This window comes from Schistocerca americana, chromosome X (genome assembly GCF_021461395.2).
Source record: "Schistocerca americana isolate TAMUIC-IGC-003095 chromosome X, iqSchAmer2.1, whole genome shotgun sequence".
Lineage (NCBI taxonomy): Eukaryota > Metazoa > Arthropoda > Insecta > Orthoptera > Acrididae > Schistocerca > Schistocerca americana.
In genome coordinates, this window is record NC_060130.1 from 899191248 (window position 1) to 899209291 (window position 18044).

Consider the following 18044-nt stretch of genomic DNA (forward strand, 5'->3'; position numbering starts at 1 on the left):
ATCTCGTTGTATTCCCAATCAGATCCTCATTGTAATTAATTACAGTTTGTTATTCTTATCTGGTCCTTTCATTACAATGTTGTATTCTTCTATTTGTTTTATCAGTAAATACTTTTTGTATCTCTTTCTAAAAGTACTTCACCATCTTCATTGTAACTTTTTTCCCTCTCATAAAGCTACATTTTATCTTATAGCTCTGCTATCTGTGTGCAGGTTCAGTAAGCCACATTAAAAATATAGTTATCTAGCTTATAAATCAATCAATGTGTCAACTCACACCTCCATTTTCCCTTTCAGTTCATTTATCCCTAAAAAAAAAGTAGCTACAAGCTCCATAAACAAAATAGCACCTCGGGCTGGCTGCTTCTTTATATATTCTTTATTTATCATGCCACAAATAACAAGTGTAGAATAAATTGCACACATCTTTCAAATGTTAACATTTTGTACAAAGTCCATGAATTGCTTTAATATCTGTCTCATTAAATTCTAAGAATATTTACACATTTCTACATAATTCATTTTCAAAGGTATGAAAATAAATTCTGTATACTGATGGAATTTCTTCACACAATATGAGCAATGAGTTTCCAACAAATAAAATTAGAGTCATTCAAAATACAAAAATAAATTTTCAACTATTTTTTTATGTCGCGTGTGTGTCCCACTTCACTAGTGGTTATTCCACCAGACCATGAATTATTTAATGATGTATTCCCTTTCACAGGTGAAAGAAATGAAAGGTCACCCACCGAAGAATGCAAACAACTTTTGCTGAGATTCAAGTTTGAAATGCCATTCACCTCACTTGCCTGGTTAGCTTTGCGTTTATTTTTGTAACCTGCAATAGAAAGCAAAATTTATATTTGCTACAGAATTTGAATTTCAGTTTTATTTATAAATTTTGTCCAAGTCATTTAAATGCATTAGATAATAAGTGATGGATGAGGAGAGAATTATAATGTAGAAATGTAATAAATAAATATGCAGTTTTCATGGAAACCCTGAGACATGCTTCAAAGATGAAAAAAATTATTTTAGCATAATGATTTTGATTTGTTTTTGGAATAAACAATGTTAGTGACCACTATCAAACCAAAGCCTGGAAAAAGGGGAAAAAAGGAGGGGGGGGGGGGGGGAGGTGATATTACCACCTTGAAATGGGACTACATCAGTGTCAGGTAAAAGAAGCAGAATATGTACTCTAGTCAATAGATGACGTTGGATAGGATATGCATCACCCTCCAAACCTCCAGCTATGTGGAAATAATTGGATAATATATGCTTACTCTATTTACAGTACTGGAGATTTGCAGTACGGACAGAGCTTCCGTAGTGGAACTGAGAAATATAATTATGATGATGAAGGGAGATGAAGTGTCATTGAAAGTAGTCTGCAATCATTTATGAAAAAGGGCAAATGAGACACATTTATAGACAACAACAAAGATGCAACAGATGTACGAGAGGAAATAAAAGGTGATATGAGGATTGAATGAAGAAGTCAAAGTTTTGAAGAAAATGTATATCAAACCAAGAGATGGTAGAATTCACTGATATCCACTGAAAATATGACAGTTAATTCCTTTCTAGAAATTTTTATATGTCAGTTGGATATCAGTCTTCTTAGATGGATAACACCAGCAAATGTTAACAGAATTGAAACTTCCTAGCAGATTGAAACTGTGTGCCGGGCTGTGACTCGAACTCGGGACCTTTGCCTTTCACGGGCAAGTGCTCGCAAAAGGCAAAGGTCCCGAGTTTGAGTCTCAGCCCGGCACTCAGTTTTAATCTGTTAGGAAGTTTCATATCAGCGCACACTCCACTGCAGAGTGAAAATCTCATTTTATTAACAGAATTTATGGAATATATGATAAGTTAAAGACAAGACAACCCTGTACCTAGAATAAAAGGTTTGAGAGAATGAGAAAAATATGTTACAGGCATTTGTAAAACATTGATAAGTACATTTACAATTAAAACATTTCACAGTATGCAATATGTGCTACAAAAAATATTGCCAGCTCTGACAAACAGTGAAAATTGTGTGGCATCTTACCAAGCAAGAAACAAATTAAAAACACACTTCAAAATAAATTGTTGATATTTCCATAAGTTACAAAATTCAGTTATATTTTCATCATGGGAACATACAGCCAGCGAGCACTCTACTTGGCAAAGTATCTTGTGCAAAGCATGCAAATATTGGTAACCTAACATTTGTTCAATGTAATAAAGTGACAAAAATAGACACTGACAAGTATTAACCCTCAGCTTCTGTGGTAATCATTATATACCAGTAGGTGAAACAAAAGCAAAGAAAAGTTATGTGAACACACAAAATATTCTTGGCCATCTTTTCAAAGATTACCTACACCAAAATCATCAGGAGCAGCTGACTGCCATAACTGCTAGTGTAGTGGTCTTTTATAACACATTGTCATCCTATGATTGGTTGACATCCATGTGGTGATGTACTATCACATTGTATTGATGTCTCCAGTGGGAGGATGCTAGGGGTACCACTACTCCGTTTGTACTCTACACAGTTTTGTGAATTTCTTGTAATCTTTCAATGTTGTGACCTTGCTTCTGTGCAACATTAAAGTTAGAGCTTTTTTCTCATGTAAAGTAATTGTTTGTCCATTATGACCCCGATGGCTCCTTTGATAACAGAGTTCTAGTGAGAAGATGCGTGGACATGATTTTTTTATCAGTCATAATTTTATGTTTATTTGTGAGACTGTACAGATGGTCTGAGTGACATAGTATTTTCTTCCATAGTAATAAAGAATGTTACAAATTCCAGGGATCCAGGGAACAAGACTATCCTTTAACTGTGGACACCATTAGCTTCTTGAGTATTTAGAAAATATGTCTTAATGTCTTGACTGCCCAGGACCCTACCTACTGTACTATATGTAGACCTGCAGAAAGGAACATATCTGCATTTTGTTTCTTACAGTGTGCCAACTTCATTTCTTGATCATCATAACTGTTCATCAGATCATATGTTCCTGTGCTACACACAGAGCTTGCAACAGTCAGTCCATAAGAGAGTGGTTTTACAATGTTACTTAAAATCCGTCTTGATTGCAAATTTTTTTTTATTCATAAAAATAAAAAAAATAAAAAATAATTGCAATCAAGACGGATATTAAGTAACATTATAAAATCACTGATTGCTGTTATCCCATAAGACATTATGTCTATTTTTGCAAAGAGTGGTTTTAAATACACTGATACAAAAAGCTGCTGATTGTTTCTGACAAAAAGCACTTGGATTCTGTGATTAAACATCTGAAGCACATGTTCCAAAAGAATGGCTATATGGATCAACACATCAAATGACACTCTATAACAAACAAAAAAAGAAAGACATTTAACAATCATGAGATAACCCACATGTTGTGTTCCTTGTTTTCTTTGAAGTTACATGGAGTAAAATAGGTATGGTCCTAGGTAAAGTGCACTTCATGCAGAAAATTGGTGGCACATTAAAAATAGAAATTAGAAAAAGTCAGAAGTTGCAGATCACAGTCCCACAAATAAATGTTAAATTATATTTGATGAAACACTCATCTTAATCTATCTGTCATTAAAGAAGCTGTATGGATCACAATCTGTGACAGTAGCTTCAACAGGAACAGTGACTATAACCTTGGTGATGCATGGAGGCAGGCTCTCAGTGTTGAGAGACTAGAGAGAAGTGCCAACACAAGTGATGATGCCACTGGCATCCCTCTACTGCAGACAACCTCACATTCTCTGGCAGCTCGATGTCACATAGATGTAGCTTAACTAATCATAATCACTACTGATTATAAAATGGCACAATAGCAGCAGCAATCCTGACAAAGCTCATGGAGGTAATAGCTGATACACAAAGTTTTTACTTTCATTAAACATAGAATATTTTAATAAATTGGTCCTTCTTTGACCTGTCTTTTTCCCAATCATTGTTTGGTTTTATACATGAATGCAAACTCTCCTGGCATATACTGCTGACAATACTTCTTGGGTTGGCTTCACACACACACACAACAGGCTGGGAAGCACTACAAATTATACTGTAGTGTTCTAAAGAGTGTGATTTTAAAAAATCCAAGAGCATATTTATTAAATCTAATATTAACAATTCAAATAATAAAATAAAAATGGTTTGGATGGTGGTCAAAAGGAAGACAGGAAAAATTAAGGAAGGTACAGACAGTATCGACTCCCATAACAGGAGCATGGTATATGAAGGTGATACTGTTGCTAATATCTTCGACAAGCATTTTTTGACAGTAGCAGATCAAATTGGCTGTAAAGGGTCTAGAGCTGAAGCCATGAGTCTTGTGCAAAAAACAGTGCAGAACAAAATTAGTCAGATGCATGTACCCTATATTACAACCAAAGAGATTGAGAAGGAACTAAGAAAATGAAAAATAAAAATTCCATTGGTGTGGATAACATATCTATCAAAATACTGAAGTGCTGCTGCAAATTTATTCTTGAAATTCTCTGTCACATATTTAATGAGTCCATAAACCAAGGTACTGTCCCTAATAGACTCAAATATACAATTGTGAAACTGATGTTTGAAAAAGGTGATGAAGCTGATGTTTCCAACTACCAGCCAATTTCATTGTTAACAAGTCTCTAAAAAACTAGGGAAACTAATGTTCAAGAGAATCATGGATCATCGAATAAAAATAAAATCCTTAATAAAAATCAGTGTGGATATCAAAAGGGTACTTCAGCTGAACACACCATTTTCTCATTTGTCAACCAACTCCTTGAATCCATAAACAACAAAATATCACCTGTTGGAAACGTCTGTTGATGATGATGATGATGTTTAGTTTGTGGGATGCTCAACTGTGCAGTCATCAGTGCCAGTACAAAGTCCCAGTTTTCACACAGTCCAATTTTTCACATTCCAATCTGACCACTGTCATGAATGATGATGATGATGATGATGATATGATGAGGACAACACAAACACCCAGTCCCCAGGCAGAGAAAATTCCCAACCCGGCCGGGAATTGAACCCAGGTCCCTGTGATCCAAAGGCAGCAATGCTAGTGACTAGACCATGAGCTGCGGACAGAATCTTTTGTGATCTGTCTAAAACATTCAACTGTAGGATGAGAACTATGGATTAAATGGTAAAGTAAGGATGTTTCTCAAGTCATATCTAGATGACAGAAAGCAGAAGGTAGTATTGAACAATTCTGCAATGCCACCTACCTGCTCTGACTGGGACACAGTAAAATGTGGAGTGCCACAGGGCTCAGTGATCAATGATCTGCCATGCTGTATGACACAAAAATCACACTTCTCCATTTGCTGTTGACACAACCATTATGATTGACAAAACACCCAACTGCACCAACTGCAGTCTAGAGAACACTGTGACCACTGTATTCAGAGAAGCTCTAGAATGGTTCACTTCAAATGGTCTGTTACTCATTTTTAAAAAGACTCAATTCATTCAGTTTCAAACAGCAAATAAAACCAGGAAAATATTTAAATAAAATGTGATGACAGAGAAGTATTGAGAGTTGAGTCTTCCAAATTTCTGGAATTACACATAAACAACAGTCTAAATTGGTCAGTTCACATCAACAACCTATGTTAAAGACGGAATTCAGCAGCATTTGCCATTCGCTAAATTTCATCTGCTTGTGACTTGGCAACAATTAAAGCTGCATACGTAGGATATTTCCATTCACTTTGACATATGAAATCATATTTTGGGGTAACCAGTCATGAGTAAGCAAAGTCTTTATTGCATGGAAGAGAGTCATCAGAATTACGGCTAAAGCACACCCCAGATGCTCTTGCAGAAATTTATTCAAACAGCTCAGGATCCTCACCATGCCACCTCACTACATATTTCAGTAATGTGCTTTCTGAACAATAATTATACTGTTTACCAAATAAACAGTGAATATCATGATCATGATACAAGAAGTAAACATGATCTTCACAAAAGAAATCTCAGAATGGTGCGGAAAGAAGTACATTATTCAAGCATAAAAGTATACAATAAACTTCCATTTCATGTTAAATCAGTCATTTGAGATATGACCAAATTCAAAAAACAGCTGAAACTTTATCTTTTGAATTCTTTACAGCAATTTTTTGACAGTGTGTAAAAATTAGTAGAATGTGTTTAATTGTAAGCATTCCTATAAGAACTGACTATATAGCACTGGCATATCAATTGATGACAGAATGCTTTTAATATGTATTAGAATGTAAGACTTATAATTTGTTTTTGTAATCATTATTACTGTTATAATCTGTGTTGTTGTTTGAACACTTGAACATCATATATCTGTTTGTATATTATTTAGTTTGTAAGCCTCATGACCATTTAGATATGGTTATTACTGTAATAACCTGACACGTTCTTCATCGTAGTGACACACAGGATGTATGGAACACAAAAATAATTAAGTAAATAGAAGTGCAGCAGATTCTTATTTTAAGGCAGTGGCTTCTTTTATGATTATCTAAGACAATAAACTGCTGTCTTTTCAAATGTAAACAAACAATGACAAGTGCCTCTGTTAAGCAAAATAATACATCAGTTTTGAACGACAATTACATATTAACAATCTACAGCAGCAGTTCATCATAGCATATCTGTGATAGTGACCAAATGCTTATAGTTGTTTCACATGGTGGAATATGTAGAGCCAAGTATGTAAATTAAATGAATGAAGGAATGAATGAATGAATTTAGTAACACCACTTTGTTTTTCTTTGTAACAATATGGGGAAAAACTACAGAAAAATGCAGAAAGTTTAATTTGACTTTGAATGTAATACAGAATAGTGGCAATATAGTGGAAAGAGAGAGGGCTGACTGCAAGTCTGTATTTGGATCAGATGGCAAGGGTGCAAATAGGAAATGAGACCTTGGAAGACAGCAATATCAGGACTGGTGTCTCTCGTTGATACTATTTAATATTTATTTCGAGGAAATAATGAAAAGTTGTTTGGTTGGGAAAAGATGCATCAAGATAGATGGATGGAAAATAGAATACATAAGATACACAGGTGACATGGTGAGTCTTTCAGAAAATGGAGAAATGCTGACTAAAATACTAAATGAACTGAATGAACATAGTATAAAAATAAACAAGAAGAAAATAAAAGTCATGGTTACAGGCTTAAAGAAAAGAAGAGTGAGGTATAAGTTATATGATAGCACTCAATTATTTAGGAGTTGGAGTACGGCAGATATTCATTGTGAACAGGACATCAAAGTCAGGCACTGCTGAAAGAGGCATTTCAAAAGCGAAAAAACTCTTAGCTAATGGTTTGTACACATAATTAAGAAAGCAATTAGTGAAATACCTGATATGGAGCATGGTCATTTACAAAGCAAAAACGTGCTCATTGAGAAAGCAAGACAAGAAATGAAGCTTGTGAAGTGTGGATATGGCACAGAATGGAGATCAGCTGGATTGATAGTCTGGAATGAGGAGTACTGAGAAGAGTTGGACAAGATCAAGCATGGGGGGGGGGGGGGGGGCTATGAAGCCTAAACCTGGTGATGATTGAATATGATATCATCATTGATCGTGATTGAATATGATATCATCAATAATGAAGAGAGCACAAAGAATAGATCCTAATGACACAAGGCTTCTTTACTTAACTCACTAGAAACTAAGGAAATGAAGGCTTTGCACATTTTGAAACTTCATGCTAGATTAAAATGGTGTGCCATACTTAGAGTCAAAACCAGAATTTTGCCTCTCTCACACGATGCATTTGCCAAATGGACTGTCCTGGATAGAAGAGTCAGTAAGAGCAATTCCCATGGAAAGCAAGGACATGGGTTCAAGATTTAATCTGCCACAAAGTTTCAAAACAACAGACACTCCACTGCAGAGTAGAAGGATTCTGGATACACACATATTACCTCTGTGCCAAACTATTAGTCTAGAAACAAGAGGTAAAAAATGTCAACAATTTTATATTCTGTAGAAAACTCATAAAGAATTTATTGTTTTACGTTGAAGGAACGATAATGTCAGAGAAACAAATATTTCAGCAGAATTGTGGAAATTAGCAACACTGTACAGAGTATCTTTTCTATGAGTTACCAGACAAATTTCTGTGGTGTTTCTGAAGATACTTTCAGTATTGTCCTTGTGATGCATATGTGGAGTCTGTGCACACAGAAACTGTTTCTGTGGTATTTTTTGTGAGTGCTAGTGTACATAAAATATTATTTTTGCTCCAGTTAAAACCAAAATATTGTCTAAAATACAATTCTATTCATTAAGTAAATAGAGAAATTTAAGGATATTTATTGAAGGTGACAGAAAAAAAAAATAATTCAGTGCAGATTCTGTGTTGTCTTCACAGTCCTATCAAGCGGCAGTCTTATTCAGTGTCACCCATTATAGGGGGATAGAGAGGGCTCAAGCCTCCCCCCCACCCCCACCCCCACCCAAAAAAAAATCGCAGTTGTTGGCATTGTCATTGCCAAGTGTCTAATCAATACATAAAGCAGTGTGTGTGTTTGTGGGGAGGGGGGTGGGGTGTTATAATCTCAGATATGGGGAAAAACATGTTTTTTCAGTCCATGCTGTATAGGGTTCCCTGCACAACAGATGAGTTGTGTGAGAATAGCATTGGCCTATCTTATTGTCCTACTCTGCAGGGCAGTTCACACGTCAGAGCTGTGGAACAGTTTTCCAGCCCCATATGTGTAAGCTGACCTGCACGGTAGGTGTGTTGTGTTAGAGTAGTATCGACCTGGATTGCATGGCAGCCTACACGTCAGGGACAACCAATGAGTTTTCAAGCCCCTGACATGTAGGCTGCCCAGCATGACATGCACGTGTTGGGAGTAGTACTGGCATGCTTCGTGAACCTGTTGTGCAGCAACTGCACATGTGGATGGGGATGACGGGGGAAAGGTTGGGATGGATAAGGGAGAGTAGGGAAGACAAGATGGACAGAGAAAGGAAGTGGAGAACTAGATGGACACAGAGAGATGGGAGAATAGTAGTAGATGGACAGAGATGTTAAAGAAGAGAAGATGGACAGAGTGTGGAGAAGGGTATCAACAGAGAGATGGGGGAAGGAGAGGATGGCCAGACAAAGGTGGAGGAGGAGATGATGGGCAGAAGGGATGTGTGAGAGGAGGAGACAGAAAAGAGGGGGGGGGGGGGGGGGGTAGGAGATGACTTACACACATTAAGCCATGGGGAAAAGCCTAAAATAAACCTTATCCATGTACATATTACCACCACTGCACTTCATTCTACATCTACATCTCCATGAATACTCTGCATTTCACAGCAAAGTACCTGGCAAAGTGTTCATCAAACCACCTTCAGGCTATTTCTCTCTCTTGCACTCTTGAACAGAGCACAGTAAAAATGAAGATTATGTCTTTCCATGAGAGCTCTGATTTCTCTTATTTTATTATGCTGATCATTTCTCCTTATGTAGGTTGGCATCAATAAAATACTTTCACATTCAGAGTAGAAAGTTGGTGACTGAAATTTTGTGAAAATATATTGCCACAATGAAAAACAGCATTGTCTTAGTGATTGCCACCTCAACTTGCTTATCATATCTGTGATTCTCTCTCCCCTATTTCATGATAATACAAATCAAGCCACTGCCCTTTGAACTTTTTCAATGTCCTCCATCAATCCTACTGGTGAGGATACCATTCCACACAGTAACTCTCTAGCAGGGGATGGAAAAGCATAGGGTAGGCAGTCTCTTTAGTAGACCTATTGCACAGTCTAACTGTTCTGTCAATAAAACACAGTCTTTGGTTTGCCTCCCCACAACATTATCTATTTGATCATTCCAATTTAAGGTGATTGTTATTGTAATTCCTAGGCACTTAGGTGAATTAAAAGCCTTTATACTTGTATTATTTATCATGTAATCAAAATTTAGCAGATTCCATTTAGCACTCATTTGGATGGCCCCTCATCTTTCATTATTTAGTCAAAATTGCTGCTTTACCATACAGATATCTTAGCTAAGTAATTTTGCAATTGGTTTTGCTTTTATGACGAGTTTACTAGATGGTAAGTTACAGCATCATTTACAAATAATTTAGAAGGGATGCTTAGATTATCTCCTAAATCAGTTATGTAGGTTAGGAACAGCAGAGTCCTATAACACTTCTCAGGGGAATGCCACATGGTACTTGTGTTATTGGATGACTTTTGTTGATTATTATGAACTGTGACCTTTCTGACAGGAAATCATGGATCCAGTTGCACAATTGAGACTATATCCCATGTGCAGACAATACTATTAGAAGTCTCTGTTGAGGAACGGTCTCAAAAGCCTTCTGGAAATCTAGAAATATGGAATCAATCTGAGATCTCCTGTCCATGTGAATACAGAGCTAGTTGTGTTCCACAAGAATGATATTTTATGATCTGTGGTGACTATTTGTCAATAGATCATTTTGTTCAAGGTAATTCATAATTTTCGAACACAGTATGTGTTCCAAAATCCTACTGGAAATCAACATCAGTGATAATGATCTGTAATTCAGTGGATTATTCTGATTTCCTTTCTTGAGTATTGGTGTGACATGGGCAACTTTCCAATCTTTAGGTACAAATCTCTTGTTAAGCAAATAGTTACACATGATTGCTAAGTATGGAACTATTGTATTGGCATACTCTCAAAAGAACCTAATTGGTGTACAATCTGGGCCATAGGACTTGGCTTTATTAGATGATTCAAACTGCTTCATATTCAAATACACTCCTGGAAATTGAAATAAGAACATGGTGAATTCATTGTCCCAGGAAGGGGAAACTTTATTGACACATTCCTGGGGTCAGATACATCACATGATCACACTGACAGAACCACAGGCACATAGACACAGGCAACAGAGCATGCACAATGTCGGCACTAGTACAGTGTATATCCACCTTTCGCAGCAATGCAGGCTGCTATTCTCCCATGGAGACGATCGTAGAGATGCTGGATGTAGTCCTGTGGAACGGCTTGCCATGCCATTTCCACCTGGCGCCTCAGTTGGACCAGCGTTCGTGCTGGACGTGCAGACCGCGTGAGACGACGCTTCATCCAGTCCCAAACATACTCAATGGGGGACAGATCCGGAGATCTTGCTGGCCAGGGTAGTTGACTTACTCCTTGTAGAGCACGTTGGGTGGCACGGGATACATGCGGACGTGCATTGTCCTGTTGGAACAGCAAGTTCCCTTGCCGGTCTAGGAATGGTAGAACGATGGGTTCGATGACGGTTTGGATGTACCGTGCACTATTCAGTGTCCCCTTGACGATCACCAGTGGTGTACGGCCAGTGTAGGAGATCGCTCCCCACACCATGATGCCGGGTGTTGGCCCTGTGTGCCTCGGTCGTATGCAGTCCTGATTGTGGCGCTCACCTGCACGGCGCCAAACACGCATACGACCATCATTGGCACCAAGGCAGAAGCGACTCTCATCGCTGAAGACGACACGTCTCCATTCGTCCCTCCATTCACGCCTGTCGCGACACCACTGGAGGCGGGCTGCATGATGTTGGGGCGTGAGCGGAAGACGGCCTAACGGTGTGCGGGACCGTAGCCCAGCTTCATGGAGACGGTTGCGAATGGTCCTCGCCGATACCCCAGGAGCAACAGTGTCCCTAATTTGCTGGGAAGTGGCGGTGCGGTCCCCTACGGCACTGCGTAGGATCCTACGGTCTTGGCGTGCATCCGTGCGTCGCTGCGGTCCGGTCCCAGGTCGACGGGCACGTGCACCTTCCGCCGACCACTGGCGACAACATCGATGTACTGTGGAGACCTCACGCCCCACGTGTTGAGCAATTTGGCGGTACGTCCACCCGGCCTCCCGCATGCCCACTATATGCCCTCGCTCAAAGTCCGTCAACTGCACATACGGTTCACGTCCACGCTGTCGCGGCATGCTACCAGTGTTAAAGACTGCGATGGAGCTCCGTATGCCACGGCAAACTGGCTGACACTGACGGCGGCGGTGCACAAATGCTGCGCAGCTAGCTCCATTCGACGGCCAACACCGCGGTTCCTGGTGTGTCCGCTGTGCCATGCATGTGGTCATTGCTTGTACAGCCCTCTCGCAGTGTCCGGAGCAAGTATGGTGGGTCTGACACACTGGTGTCAATGTGTTCTTTTTTCCATTTCCAGGAGTGTACATCAAAGGGCAATACAGAACAGATTTGACAGCTACCTTGGGGAAGTGTTTCACCATTGACAGGAGCATAAATTTCAAGATGATGTGCTAACCAACACAAAACCAGAAAAGAATCACAGTTTTAAATACATATCTGCAAATTGACATTCAAATGCCAACAACTTTTGTTACACAAATTCATCATTTGAACATTCCTGTGGCTGCTGCACTTACCTGATACAGATCACCATTCATAGACTCTCTGAATGTGAATGTGTAACATGAACAGAGATTTTCAGAATACAATAATACTCCTGTCAAAGCAGTTTTCATTTATCCCAATTTAAAAAATACATATAACTAAAGCTACTCTTTTCAAAACTATGAAGGGACTATTTTTTTATGGCACTGTACATCTTGAAGCAGAAGTGGAAAACAGAATTTTGTGTGCTTTAAGGAGAAGTAAGGAGTGTGATGTAAAAATTTAGTAACCCGTTTTAGGCTCTGCAGAATTATATGACATTTCCACTAACAAAATGTACTGCTGACAAAACATTTAACACCCACAGGCATTTGAACATGTGGCAGAGAAGCACAATTAGTGAAAAGCATATTTAAAATATGTGCTTATTAATTTGTCACAGAGAGATGATAAAAGATTGTAATGGGGCATACTTTGGGAAGATGTGGGGAAGCAGCCCTCTTCTGGAGGTGAGTGGAAGTGTAGACAATTCAGGTGGCCAGTCAGTTGCCAAAACTCGTTATTAACAATTATACATGAACGTAGTGTAATGCACCTGTGGCAAGCAGACAACAGGTGGTAAGCAGTGTTCCTCAGATGCAAGCATGCCGGCACGGATGTGCCTGCAGTGTGAGACAGCACGGTAGGACAGCGATGGGGCAAATGGTTGACAAGGCTAGGCAAGCTAACTCAGAAGAATTATGCAGCTGATGAACACAGAACTACAGGCTGGATAGCAGCTATGGTTGGTGGTGGTGCCCAAGGGTGCGAAACTGCCTGGAACTAACTGCATTGCCCGGACCAAGAGGCACGGCAGACTTCTGGCTGCCTGAGCTGAGGCAGTCAGATGACAGTTGTTGGTTCACAGTCCAATGATGGCAGCTGGAGTTGCCACAGATGTTCGATGACAACTGACTCTGTCTTTCAATGACTGGGGTCCTGCTGTTTTCATGTGGCAGTGTGTCAAACAACAGAAGCTACCTGAAAACTGTTCCATTCCCAGGACAATGGCATGCAAGAACATTGGTACCAGAGTGGTGGTGTCTGCCAAATTGCTGTATTGGCAGAGGTGTTGTCTGGCTAGCAGGCTGCGACTGTGGCCTGATTATGATTCTGGGCTGCTTTTCATACTGCTAAAGTTCTATATCACTACATTTCCTCTCTGCTTAGATTAATCCAGACTACTCGATTACTGCTTAAGAGAGTGGCTGCAGCAGAGACGCTGATCTGTCCAGCATTGTTTCTATACTTTACATTCATCTGCATGAATTCAGAGTAAACACTTATTGCTTAACTTCTCCCCTTTGCATGTCTTTTTTTCCTTTTTATATCATGCTCTACACACGATATCACTCTTAGGATGCTCAAATGTGGAGTTTCTAGGTCCCTTGTTTTGTTTTCACCACTTTGCTTTACTCAGTGGGGTTGAGTCACTGGTCCTGACATGACTACTATGGATCTGCAGGTTAAAGGAAGGTAAAGATTGGATTTGGGCAACTCTGCATCTGAGGTGGCAGTACACAGTACTTACTATCATCAGAATTATGCAGGCAGCCAATGTGCTGGATCCTATGGTGATGAATCGGTGGCAGTGTTGGGTTCAATATTTTTTCACATGATCATTCAGATGTTCCATCATTGAGCAACTGCTTTGTGCTGCTTTCATCTGATCCAGGGAAGCCACTTAAGTAGATTAGGTTTTCCTCAGGCAGGATCTCAAATGGTAGGTCTAGCAGGTAGATTGATAAATAGTTGGTGTTTAGTGTTGTGGTTCTGGTGATTGTGGGGGGCAATTGGAAAGTATGCCCTGAGACATTGCATCATGTACCATTTATCAACAATTCCTTCCCCTGCAGTTTTATTTGCTGTGTGTTGCCAAAATGACCCCGTTCATAGTGGGTACAAATGATAACTACCAATTTTGGTACTGAGAATAGCCTTAGATTTTGGAAGAAATCAGTTCCACTTGTAATAACCTTATTGGGCACTCTGTCGCAGGCTTCTCAGAGTGAAACAGTGTGTACTCGTGAGACTCAGGAACTCTGTGTATTCTTTTTGTGAGGTAGACAGATTTGCCTAGCTCAGCACTGCAGTAACTCTGCAATCGAGAGTAGTACTTCCTCAGATCTCCCATCACCTTAAATGACTAGACTGACTTAGAAAATGTCCATCATAATGAATCCTTAAATCTAGAGCTAAACACCAAAATGTATCACAAACAAACATACTCAGTCTCATTAACTGGCAATATACTTCTTGTTGCAAGTCTACTGATCTACTTCTACACAAACTAAATAACTTACTTAGCAAAACAGTACATGTACTGCACCATATAACATTGGTATTTCCTTTCAAAATTAAATTAGACATGCTAAGGTTCAACTAACATTGTGAATCAATTTTCACCTGAAAATTCTCTTAACCTATTACCTAAACAAAAATGTTTCCTGTGAGCTTCTCTCATAAAAGCAATGCAAGCATTAGCATAGCAACAATATATACTAACAAATATCCCTGATAGCTAATTATAAAACACAAAAATTAGTTCCCCAGGTCACTTCGTGGTCTTAGGCATACAGCTGTGTTGGGCCAGCTGTTGGCACATACTGCTTCACTTGCTTAGTTTTACCTTTCTTTCTCATCTTTTCTCCTTTCTAATGGGATTTGCTGATGACTCACCTTGGCTTTTTGAGTGCAAGGAATACAGTTCTTTACACAAAGCGCTACATCTTGTATCCCCATTGGTCACAATAATTTTCCACAATGCAGCAATCTGTGGCACATCATCCACTATGCCCTGCTAATATGTAATCATGAGCCTGCCTCAGTATGTCATATATCAAGCTTGTTGGCATAACTATGTGTCACCCACATCATGTTTGCTTGTACAGCGCCCCATTGAGTTGTGCTTACCTTGTGAACTGCTGACAAACTGGGTTGGGAGCATGAGCTCTGTGGCATTCTTCCACACTTACTCCAATACACTCTATGGAGTCCACCAACAGAATATCACAGCTATGTGTATTCTATACTGAAATCCCTGTTAAATTCCTCTTCCTCCTGTACCTGTAGCTATTGGTGCACCTTTTGATAGCCTCACCTCTTCCAAACCAAAATTGTCTCCACTGTCTGGCACTACACATCTTCCATCAACTTCGCATATAAAAAATAAAGTATGTTGTATGAAAAATCGTTGATCCAATTCCTCTTTCTATAGCAACAACTCTACTACATACAAAGTATTAATTGGTAGATCATCTACTACATTTATTCAGAGTGGCCTTCCTGAACTTTTTGGTATTGTATCTCACAAGCTGAGTCTAACAGACCATGTATGCAGTTTAATTGGCTTATCCAATGTCTCACGTGTTTGTTGTGACGGTTCAGTTCTTTCAGCAGTAATATCAAGATGGAACGATGTTCCACCCAGCTCCACTGTGCTCAACTGTAGATCAGCTTTGATGTGATGTTTAACTAGGAAGTCTAGCTCAAGAATGATGCAACTTATGCATACACTAGGGAGAACATCCACACACACCCTGACATCCCCCCCCCCCCCCCAATTCAGAAACCCAACAATGCCAAACCAAATGAGTGAAGACCATTACCACCGTCACTGCTTAGTATACAATGTGAGGGGTTCAAATTCATGGTGCCAAACACAATCTGGCTAGCCGTAGATATCTATGATCCTGTATCCACCAAGAACTTACAAAAACTGAGCTGAGGCAGTCAGATGGCCTGAAGATGGTGGATGTGGCTGCATCATAAATTCAGTAACGACTGTCATGGTCTATGCATCATAGTATGGTCCAACTGTACCAATGATGATGGACTACACTTGGTTGTTTAAATACACCACTGGCCATTAAAATTGCTACACCAAGAAGAAATGCAGATGATAAACGGGTATTCATAGGACAAATATATTATACTATAACTGACATGTGATTACATTTTCAATTTGAGTGTATAGATCCTGAGAAATCAGTACCCAGAACAACCACCTCTGGCTGTAATAACGGCCTTTATACGCCTGGGCATTGAGTCAAACAAAGCTTGGATGGCGTGTACAGGTACAGCTGCCCATGCAGCTTCAACACGATACCACATTTCATCAAGAGTAGTGACTGGTGTATTGTGATGAGCCAGTTGCTCGGCCACCATTGACCAGACATTTACAGTTGCTGAGAGATCTGGAGAATGTGCTGGCCAGGGTAGCAGTCGAACATTTTCTGTATGCAGAAAGGCCCATACACGACCTACAACATGCGGTCGTGCATTATCCTCCTGAAATGTAGGGTTTCGCAGGAATCGAATGAAGGGTAGAGCCACGGGTCGTAACACATCTGAAATGTAACGTCCACTGTTCAAAGTGCTGTCAATGCGAACAAGAGGTGATCGGGACGTGTAAGCAATGGCACCCCATACAATCATGCCGGGTGATACGCCAGTATGGCGATGACGAATACTCACTTCCCTTGTGCGTTCACTGCAATGTTGCCAAATACGGATGCAACCATCATGATGCTGTAAACAGAGACCGGATTCATCCGAAAAAATGACGTTTTGCCATTCGTGCACCCAGGTTCGTCGTTGAGTACATCATCTCTGGCACTCCTGTCTGTGATGCAGCATCAAGGGTAACCACAGCCACGGTCTCCGAGCTGATAGTCGATGACGCTGCAAACGTCGTCGAAATGTTCATGCAGATGTTGGTTGTCTTGCAAACGTCCCCATCTGTTGACTCAGGGATCGAGACATGGCTGCATGATCCGTTACAGCCATGCGGATAAGATGCCTGTCATCTCGACTGCTAGTGATATGAGGCCATTGGGATCCAGCATGGTGTTCCGTATTACCCTCCTGAACCCACCAATTCCATATTCTGCTAACAGTCATTGGATCTCTACCAACGCGAGCAACAATGTCATGATACGATAAACCGCAATCGCAGTAGGCTACAATTCGACCTTTATCAAAGTCGGAAACGTGATGGTACGCATTTCTCCTCCTTACACGAGGAATCACAACAGCATTTCACCAGGCAACACTGGTAAACTGCTGTTTGTGTATGAGAAATCGGTTGGAAACTTTCCTCATGTCAGCACGTTGTAGGTGTCGCCACCGGCGCCAACCTTGGGTGAATGCTCTGAAAAGCTAATCATTTGCATATCACAGCATCTTCTTCCTGTCGGTTAAATTTAGCGTCTGTAGCATGTTATCTTCATGGTGCAGCAATTTTAATGGCCACTAGTGTATCACTGCCCAGGGCTAAGTTTCGTGGAAGTGCTGTGTTTCCATCTTACTTGGAAACATAAAAGTCTTGACTGAGTCAAGAACAATTCATAGGCAACCCTCATCACCTCCACCTCCCCTTGCACCTCAAATGTAATCATATTAATCACTTGGGTGCCCCTGGTCCTACTCAGTCTTTGCAGGAAGTAGCATACATAAATACCACTGAACTAAATGTTGCATCAATATAACTTGAGATTATTCTGTTTGTTGGGTACATAAAAGTAAAATTTAGTTTTTAGTGTAGTGTTTGAATAATGTATGCCAAGTGTAGGGAATTCTTTATAGCAGAATTTGGTCACTTTTGTTATCATGGTCTTCTGTTGCGTCAAAGATAATTACA

General features: G+C 39.8%; 1 protein-coding gene across 1 annotated transcript in view; it reads right to left on the minus strand.

Moving 5' to 3' along the window:
- Positions 1 to 508: 508 nt before the first annotated feature.
- The window catches only part of LOC124556381 (osmotic avoidance abnormal protein 3), a 373479-nt gene continuing 355943 nt past the window's right edge, over positions 509 to 18044 (minus strand). The window contains exon 17 of the mRNA XM_047130344.1: positions 509 to 841. Within this exon, the coding sequence (XP_046986300.1) occupies positions 639 to 841 (203 nt within the window). The 3' untranslated portion in view covers positions 509 to 638. The remainder of the gene's footprint in view (positions 842 to 18044) is intronic.